The 9,885-nt window shown below is 41.0% G+C and overlaps 1 protein-coding gene across 1 annotated transcript; it reads right to left on the reverse strand.

The window, feature by feature from the left end:
- Positions 1-21: 21 nt before the first annotated feature.
- CCN6 (cellular communication network factor 6) lies at positions 22-8,608 on the reverse strand. Its single transcript, XM_074819300.1, has 5 exons — positions 8,546-8,608; positions 5,030-5,306; positions 4,359-4,601; positions 762-955; positions 22-367 (listed from the first exon to the last, which is right to left on the reverse strand). Exons 1-5 carry the CDS (start codon positions 8,606-8,608, stop codon positions 86-88), a joined length of 1,059 nt encoding a protein of 352 aa, XP_074675401.1. The 3' UTR covers positions 22-85.
- Positions 8,609-9,885: the final 1,277 nt, after the last annotated feature.

The raw sequence follows: 9,885 nt of genomic DNA on the forward strand, positions 1-9,885 counted from the left end.
TGCTGTGGCAGGGGGTTACGCTAACTCTTCAGGGTGTGAATGCACTGTTGCACTCTCAGTATGTTACAGTCAGTGGTGTAACTTGTCAAACAACTTTGAGTTCAGAAAATATATCTCCTGGATCACTGCAAATCCTCTGACATACACACGATGTTATCCACATCATCTTCCACTTAAAGAAGCCTTCATTGGGACACTCAAACTGCACAGTGACAGTTCTGGACTTACTAGGTATGCAGCACCTCTTGTCCAAGCACACCCCACAGAAAGTTAGTTTGTAGCTTTGAGTAGTTGAGCACCCGGAAAAAACTAGTTTCTCTGCTGTAGGAAGCTGGAATGTGGGTTGACATGTTTTTCCTCTTGGAATCTTTAATATAAAAAGAAAGAAAAGCCTGAGTTTTTACAGATTAAAACCAGAACATGTAAGAAAAGATTGCAACATTTACATAGAAATATCTTGAAAATTACTCCTTCTGAAAGCTGTCTTATTTTTCTTTATCAGTCAACAAACAGAAAATATTTTCTGAGTGACTGAGCACCAGGACAGCACCAGCAGCACTTATATTTCAGGACATTATATTGCTTTGTCTGTAGTTTACTATTAAAACCTGAAGACTGAAGGTAGAAAACAGAGAAGTTCTTTTAAAACCCTTTTAAAAAGGAACAATTCATTTTATATTAGTAGTTGCTAATACATCCCTTTCTCCATTATTTCCAATATTTTCATTTTCTATTAGGAAGTCATTTATATTAGAAAATACCTTTATTGTTTTCAGTATATTGGTCAGACAAGGCTGGATGAAGCATAATCTCTTTTCTTTTTTCATTTCACATTTTCTGTTTTCGTTGGTCACTCTGCTGGATATGCCTATGCCACAGGTCCTGGAACAGGGTGTCCAGGGTGTTGCCTGTACTAGGCACTTTTTCTTCAAAACTAGTGGTAAGCTTCTGTAAGCTAAGACAGCAATATATTATTTATGCAGCAGAACAGCCCCAAAAGGATTAATTGAAAATAGAAGGATAAACATTTGATTTCTGTTCATGAAGGTGCTTTTGTAGGTAAATCTAAAAATGAGACATAAACAAAGTTATACAAAAGCCGGCCGAGCTGCCATTAAACTTTACTGACACTGGATACTCAGATCCTAGCAAGGACTATGAAGGTGCATGTGTTGTATGACCCTCCAGTTTGATGTGATGGAAATGTTATGTGGAGAGAGTTATTTGTGAAATTTTTATGAAATGTCCAGAATGAAAGAGACGTTGAAAATTGAGGCCAAGCATAGCTTGAAAAGGGGTGCTGAAAGCATTAATGTTGGTTTCTATGTAGATATTGTGAAGGCTTTAGGTTTTGTATTGAGGAGTAAAATTCTCCCGTCACATCCGATATCACCAAAAAGCCTGTTTTCTGATGGATTAGGGCTGAATTAGGTGGAATACACTTTAAAAAAGAAACAAAATTGCAGTGCAAAAGTTCGTGGTGAAACTCTGCAAAAGAAAAAAGACCATGTGGAATCTGTACATTCAGGTAAGAGCACAGACAGAATTGCAAGGATACCTGGAAAGTAGACAGCAATTTAAAGATCTCGTTGCAGTAAGCAGATTAAAAGCCTGTCACAGATAAGTCTGCAAGAAATAAAGGGAAGTTAAAGGGTCATTTATATTGGTACATTCTTAAAAGTATGACCTAGGTACATCCCTACTTATCTCAATTAGGTAAATCAAATTGACAAGGAAAGCCAGAAAAAAAGAGCAGTGAAGTAAAGCTTAGCCCTTGTTATCCACACTAACAGAAGAAGGACTTTTCAAAAAAAGGTATTGGCCCATTGAGCTATTCATGGAATTCATGCACAGGTTGACATGAGACCCTCAGTAAGTTTGCAGATGACACCAAGTTGGGTGGGAGTGTTGATCTGCTCGAGGGTAGGGAGGCTCTGCAGAGAGATCCCGACAGGCTGGAGCGATGGGCTAAGGCCAACTGGATGAGTTTCAATAAGGCCAAATGTCGGGTGCTGCACTTGGGCCACAACAACCCCCAGCAGCGCTACAGGCTTGGGGAGGAGTGGCTGGAGAGCTGCCAGTCAGAGAGGGACCTGGGGGTGTTGATTGACAGCCGGCTGAGCATGAGCCAGCAGTGTGCCCAGGTGGCCAAGAAGGCCAATGGTATCCTGGCTTGTATCAGAAATAGCGTGGCCAGCAGGGACAGGGAAGTGATCTTACCACTATACTTGGCACTGGTGAGGCCGCACCTTGATGACTGTGTTCAGTTTTGGGCCCCTCACTACAAAAAGGACATTGAATTACTCGAGCGTGTCCAAAGAAGCTGGTGAAGGGTCTGGAGCACATGTCGTACGAGGAGCGGCTGAGGGAACTGGGGTTGTTTAGTCTGGAGAAGAGGAGGCTGAGGGGAGACCTCATCGCCCTCTACAGCTACCTGAAAGGAGGTTGCAGAGAGCTGGGGATGAGTCTCTTTGACAAAGTAACAAGCGATAGGACAAGAGGGAATGGCCTCAAGTTGCACCAGGGAAGGTTTAGACTGGATGTTAGGAAGCATTTCTTCACAGAACGGGTTGTTAGGTGTTGGAATGGGCTGCCCAGAGCAGTGGTGGAGTCCCCATCCCTGAAGGTGTTTAAGAGTCGGGTTGACATAGCACTTGGGGATATGGTGTGGTTGAGAATGGTCCGTGTTAGGTTAATGGTTGGACTAGATGATCTTCAAGGTCTTTTCCAACCTAGATGATTCCGTGATACTTCTGCTGCACTGGGAACAGGAAGCAGGAAGACCACTTCAAAACAAAAATTTCAAGGTGCTTCAGAAGGTTTGTAGCACCTGAAGAATAGCATCCTTCAGCACATACAGCCACCACAGGGACAGGTTTTTGGGTCCCTGAACCAAGTAAGATAGCAAGTGCACTTTGCAAGCTGGATATCTTTTCTCACGGTTATGTTGCACAGTTGATTCAAATTCCTGAATAAATGCTGTAAGGTGCAGTGTTGCAGTCAGTAAAGGACTTGCTGAAGTCTGGGCTTCAGCTTTTGGATTCACTGATGTGCGACAAAGTAAATGGCTTTGTGCTCTTCTCCAGATGTCTGAAATACAGCTCCCCACACACCCAGTTAATATATTTCATGGGGTCAAATGGTTTGGTTGCCTTTGTTTTCAATGCGTTATGTTCTCTCTTTGGTCAGATTAGTAATGTTCTCTAGAAATGAAAGTCTCTTGCTTCGAAGTTTGCCTTAGTGAGTGTGTGTTTATACACAGCATTAAGTATATTTCTGTAAAAAGGCTTTGATACCAGTTACAGGTATTGTATCATAATTTTGAAGTAAAGACGAGCTCTTTTTATTTTTGCTAACTTGCATAACCACTGCTAAGGTGTTAGAAGTTGTCCAAACTGAACATCAGATTTCGTAAGTGTGTCTGTTTATCTGCAGATTGACTTATGTGCATCTACCTATTTACTCAGCAGTCTTTATGGTTTTCTGATAATCTTTGCAATCTTTTAGTTTTATTTTGTTGATCCATGATGATGCTTCAGGCTGTAATTTCCCCACAGTTCAAGCTGCCACCAAATAAATGGCTTTCAGCTTTCTGGTACCCACATTAGTTGTTCACCATGGAAACTTGCACACGCACAGGGAAGGAGACAGCTCAAGCACAGGCAGCTGTGTCCAGGAAAGGACCAGGATAACTGCTTCTGGCAATAGTGCTTCCTTAAAGTGAAAAAGAGAACTACAGTGTTAGCAGCAGAGCAAGAATTAAAGGTTAAGGGAGTATCAACTGACCATGACAGAACTGCATGGATAAGCTCATGTATGTTTTTTATCAAACTGAATAGAGAAGATACTGGAGGGAGCATTGACCTTGCAGTGCCCTGAAATTTTGTGAATTCAGGAAAGCCACTAAGGCAATTCTTATCATTTTATTCTTTCACTGAAGGAAGAGGCCTGCAACATGGTAATGTATGTATGTGAAAACCAAGACTCCCTACCACCACAAAGCAGGAAAAAGTGAGACAGCTCCCAGGCTGCGAAAAGGCTGTCCACCAGCAGCCCTAATTGGTCTGATCTGATGAGTAGTAAACCTCTGCAGAAAAACGGGTTGAAGGTAGCTTTGGCCAATTCCCTAGTGACAGAAGCCAAAAGGCTTTTTGCTTTTCATATTCATCAGGCTTAGAGAAAAGAATCTGTGACCTAAGAGTAAGAGGGGTAATTAGGACAGACCAGTCATCCTGGCAATGGTCTTCAGCAAGAACTGAGAAATTGCCAGTGCACTGCCTGCCTGGCTGCTGGAGCCAGGGACACTAAATGCAGCAGAGCTTATGTACAGAAAAGTTTACCAGTGTAGCCAGGCACACCTGACATCAGTCTGTAGTTTGTTGATTGAAGCTGCTTGTGCTGTCCTGGGCCACAGATGGATTGTCCAGGCCTCTTTCTGCTCGTGACCCTGGCACAGGGACTTGCTGCTAATCTTGGTGTGAATACAGGTGTACATCCAATGGCACCACTGACACATAGGCACTTATAAAGTGGGTTAGGTTGGAAGGTCTGCCCGTTAAGATAATAAACTCCATTGAGCTCACATCCTACAGCTACCAGATCTGCAAATGGTAAATGACAGTTACTAACACAGGAGGGGCACGTGGTTCCTGCTTACACAGTGCTAAAATGCGACCAGCCTTTACTGCACCTGCAGCTTCAAGTTCTTCCCAGCCCAAGCACGTATTTTTTTCATTTATGCCCAGTGATAACTGCAGCTGCCTAATTTTAAAACTGTCATCAACATGTCTGCAAATAACAGGCTTGTGCACAATGAACTGCTTTCACTAATGCATACCCAGGTGAGTTTAAAGACAGTCCCAGCCCTACTCTGAGAGTCTCTGACTGAGCAGTCAAAGGACTAAATTAGGATAAATTGCCTAGCACAGAGCTGCGCAGCACCAGCAAGCAGAGTTTTCCTCCAAAACCATTCACCTGTGTGGTCCCACCCTCCTGGATTTCAAGAAGGGAACATGAAAGAACAACTTACATGCACACACGCCTGTTTCATACCTAGGCTCGTCTTCCGAGTAGTCGCAGTAGAGGCCTTTGTGGGGATCACAGATGTCTGCTTCATTGCAGGTCTCTCCTGACTGCTTGGCACAGACCTTACAGCAGCCGCAACCGTCCTTCACCAAGCTTACCCCAGGGGTGCAGGTTGGCACAGGCGGGCATCTGCATGGCCAGTGACAAACCTCCTTTCGCTGGTGGACTTCACCAGTTTCTGAAGGTTTTTCTTCAGGCTTCACTGGTGAGCTGTGGAAAAACTTACACACAGTGGGATATTTTGAGAGCTGAATGCATTACGCATAGCTGGGATAGCATAAAATGAAGTTGGGATGGAAAAAAAGTTGCATGAAGTTGCATGAAGACACAACATTTCTCATCTTAAAGGATCCAAAAAGTGAGAGGCCGTGAGGTTTAGGTAGGAGACAAAGGACCAATTTTACCAGTGAGTGTCATGCACTGAGGTGTCTTTCCACCAGTGAGCCTTCCTACTGCTAGTATAAAACACAATTCATTGGTCTTTCCTTTGCCTTCAATAGAATAAAACCTGTAGTACAGCTAAAGTAGGAAAATAAGTGTTTTAAAGTAGACAGTGGGTTTATTTTAAATATTCCTTCCCACAAACCTCCTATCAAATTAATTAGCTTTTAATTCCTTCCACTGTTTGATAGCCAGCCTGTGTGCTACTTTTGATGGCAAAAACCTTTTAAAATAGTAAACTTCTTTTGAGTGTTACTTTTGCTCCAAAATTTGAGTAGCTATTTGGGAAGGAGCATTAAAGCATTTACAAATTCTCTCGTGCTAGCTGCAAAAATTGAATCCTAATAAGGGAGGCTGATAGTTGCACTGAGCTTAATAGGTCATTTTCTAAGAGTGTATCTATTTGCATGAGTAAGTGTTCATTAAATCCAGGGCTTACAGGGCAAAGACATATCTCTAAAAGAGATTTGTATCAGCAGTAGAAAGTCAAGATCTAGCCAGATTTTACTGTTTTCCACATTCTGTCTCAGCATTCATATCTGTTGGTTTTGGGGTTTTTTTTAAAGAAAAGGAAGTCCTAAATAGTTCTTGATGGGTTCATTTTTCTGAGCCATGGGTGAAGATTAAGACAGCACAGAGTGTGAAAGGATCTATTTGAGATAGCTATATTCTATCTGCTTATTTTGAAGAACTACATCTAAAACTTAACAGTTTAGATCTTAGCATTAAATCTTTTCATGTTGCTGATTTCAGCAGAAATGCAGATCGTGATATAGTTATTCATCACGGATGACTGGATCCATAGTTAAGTAGGGGCACACACAGCACTTGGCCACTAGTACAATGTAAGGCTTGGAGCTGCTCTAATCAGGCAGCTCTGACTGCCCAAAGTGCAAGAGGGAAAGACAAGATCCAGCCCCTCATCAGATGCCAGTATCACCATCTAGCTTGCAGGAAAAAAAAATATTACCTATATTTTTTCTGGGCACATGAAGCCCCACCTATCAGTTTCTCTCTGTTCCTCCAAACTGCAGGGCTCTACTGACATAGAAACCACCTCCAGCAGAGGCACTGGGGGAAATCTGGGGAAGGGGTCATTTGGCTGGGTTTCTTTTCAGTTCAACCTTCAGGCTGGAAGTATCTGCAGAATTCAGCATTTCATATGTCATATCTCGTGAAAGCTCTCGCAGCATAATTGAGCTGGCCTAATTGCATGCAGCAGTAAATGACCTTTTAAAAGGCTTTTTTCTACCACTAATTTCCATTTTTCATGGTCATTTACAACTATATTTATGATATCTTAATCCACAGCTACTAATGAAGCTCCAAAGTAGTAGCTTTCAAGTTCCTTTGGCTGAATGATTTTTAAGATATATATACTAATTCACAGAGGCATTTCATATAATAAATGAATATGAAACAATGTCATGTGTTATTCCATGCAGCATACAGAAGATAGTTTCATGTGTTATTTTGTTTATCATTTGCTGATAAAGGATTTCTTCTAATCCTTTTTACCTAAATGCAGCAATAATATAGAAACAACTAACTTAAGTATACTTTTTTTTTTAGGCAGCTAAGCCTTTTCTATAAACTATAATGTTAATTTGATGAATGTGTGCATTGGAGTGTAAAGCTTCTTAAAGACTTTTTTTGGAAAGAAGACACACAGGTGTTCCTATACATTTAGCAGTGTTCAAGACTCTCTGGTTGCTTTAGGAAACACTTTCTTGCCGCTTTTTTTTTCTTTTTAAGCAGAGTATTATTATTAGGAATTTGGCCATGTGCCAGCTGTATGAGGTTATGTGGCTTAAAGCAGCTACCGTGTTTCAAAATGGGTATGTGTAGCAGGAAATAATATGTGCTTCAACCAGTATGTTTAATTTGTATTACAAATTAAAACATACTTTAAACCTACAGAATTCTACCTAAGGAAGTGATTTTCTCTCCTTTTTTTAGGGAAAGATGTCAACTGAAAGGTGCGGGACTACAAAGTTTCCCAGTTAGAAAAACACTATTAGACAAATGTCTGGCAGTTTTAACTGTGGAATTACTGAGAAGCTCGGTCTACCTGGAAAATCTTCAAAAATCTGTTAAATTACAATGAAAATTTGAAGTTTGCTTGTAAGGTTTTCAGGCCAAAAATTTTCTAAACCTTGCTTCCCAAAGTTTCTATACCAAAGCTATCCACATCACACAAACCCACTGCATACTTTTCCTGATCCTATGGGTAGATCAGAAAATGAGACCATTGTGTAGTGGCCCTTCATGTGTTGTTGTTTGTTTTCTTATGTTTTAAAGATTGAACAAGTTCTGTATGGCATAAATAAGCAAATAGCAAAAGTAGGCAATGTATTATTGCTAATGTTCGGTTATCTTAGTCTGACTTTAAATATGTAGAAAGCAGAGGAAGACAGTTAGTTGAAAATTCTCCATTTGACATTCATCTTGATTGTAAAGGAAAAATACACTGTGTGCACGTAAAGTGTATTTTCAGAATTAAGTAAATAAATAATGAAATTGGCCTTTGACACAAATACTTTCAGAAAAAGCTATAACATAAATTTTCTCATAAGAGACAAAGGATAACACAGCCCAGGTGCCTTTCTCATTTATAAAATTAGCCTGAAGTCAGACTGCTGTGTGTATATACATATATATATATATGGAATATGAGCATGGACAAGATGGTTACTTTCTGACTGCATCAGATAACCAATCGTGCTTATATTTAAAAAAAAAAAGGCAAGGTCACTGACAATTTAAGCTCCCCTAACACTTTTTTTTTTTCCACTGAATCATATTAATGTACAGATTAGAGAGGAAAAAAATGCCAAAATCAAGACTGATGCAGTAAATAAGTTGCAAATGAAATTTACTCAGAAGTAGGGAATGGCTCCTTATTCTTTATGAGGACTTTGCTTCTCTGAAATTTATTTTGTCAATAAGCAAACAAAAATTTTAAACCGGGACAGGGTGAAGAAGGGAGAAATCTTTTTCTTCTTTTTAATGAACTTACCTGTTGCGTACAAGGGATGATGAAGATGGTGGGAAAAAGGAGCCACCGCATGTTCCTGCACATTCAGAAGTGAAACTGGGAGATAGGGAACAGGCTGAGCTGTGTCAGAGGAAGCACTGAACACAAAGCTCTCCTCTGTCTCCCTTGCCAACCCTACTTTCCCCAGCACATGCACGAACACATACACGCATTCACACTTGAAATTCTCCACTTCATACAGAACCAGCTTCACACTGAAATTTCCAACTGATCTTCTTTTCTCTGCCCGGCATTAGAATACAGGTTTTCACACCCTGCTTGATCCCCTCCAGCTGCTTCAGCAGATTCTGCCTGACTTAATTGAGGTCGGGTGGGGTGACATCTGATTCTTAAAATCTTGCTGCTGGAAATGTAGTGTTATTTTTAACTTGTTTTTAAGTCCATCTTACAGGAATTTCTGAAATCCTAAGGGCAGAGCCCCAAATATATGTATTTTTTGAGAAGCAGAGTATCTCAAAATTTCTAATGTATTGTGCCTAGCAGAATCATAGCATAAAAATTAACACCATCAGTACACGCTTTCTAAATAGGGAAAGAGATACTATAACACTAGTGCATATTCTGCACTGCTTCTTTCCATGGAGTCCTAATGGGGAAAGCCAAACTGTACTTTTCCCTCAAGTATGCACCTTGTCTTACTGCCATGCCACCCTGCTTAAACACAAGACCATTCAAATCGCTAGATTTCCTCCGCCCTAATACCACCAAGGTGATGTGCCTGATTTTTAGGCTAATAAGCGAGGGTCTCCAGGATAAGATAAAAGCTCCACCTTTGCAGCAGTGGTGTTGGTGGTGACCTGGTGAATGCTCCTCCTTTGCGTTTATCCTCGTTCAGTCACCTCCTGCGAAGTCCAAGAGTTACTAGGGGAGGCTGCCAAAGACCAAGCTCACACAGCAGCTGGGTGTGGACAGAGGCAGTGGGGGGAGTAGGGAATCAAATCCAGTCTGAGCAGTTTTGCTTTGCCCCCCGACTTGGAGCACCACATGCCCTCTGCAGTTACAAATGAATCGTGAGCTGCCCTTCAAACTCTTGAGCAGTCAGCTGTAAATCACTGAAAAACTGCTCTTCTTTAGCACGTCCATTTTGTCACATACTTCAACATAAAGTCCAAACAATACCTGGATACAAAGTGGGTTCTGCAGATCAGTTAATATCAGTGACGTTACTCTGAGTATGTATCCGTGCAGATCGGGTCTGACTTAAGCCTTGTGTTTCCCATTAAAAGCTTCTGAACACAGCACCTAGGTTTCTCAAAATTCTCTTCTGTATACTTTCAACTTTCAAAACATAGCTTGTTTCA

This window comes from Strix aluco, chromosome 3, assembly GCF_031877795.1.
Source record: "Strix aluco isolate bStrAlu1 chromosome 3, bStrAlu1.hap1, whole genome shotgun sequence".
Taxonomy (NCBI): Eukaryota; Metazoa; Chordata; class Aves; order Strigiformes; family Strigidae; genus Strix; species Strix aluco.

Coding starts and splice junctions, on each gene's coding strand:
- CCN6 (XM_074819300.1), bottom strand. CDS start 8,608: ATGTGCAGGAACATGCGGTGGCTCCTTTTTCCCACCATCTTCATCATC. Junction 5,307..8,545: donor TCATCCCTTGTACGCAACAG/GTAAGTTCATTA, acceptor ACTGTGTGTAAG/TTTTTCCACAGCTCACCAGT. Junction 4,602..5,029: donor TGAAACAGGCGTGTGTGCAT/GTAAGTTGTTCT, acceptor TACCATTTGCAG/ATCTGGTAGCTGTAGGATGT.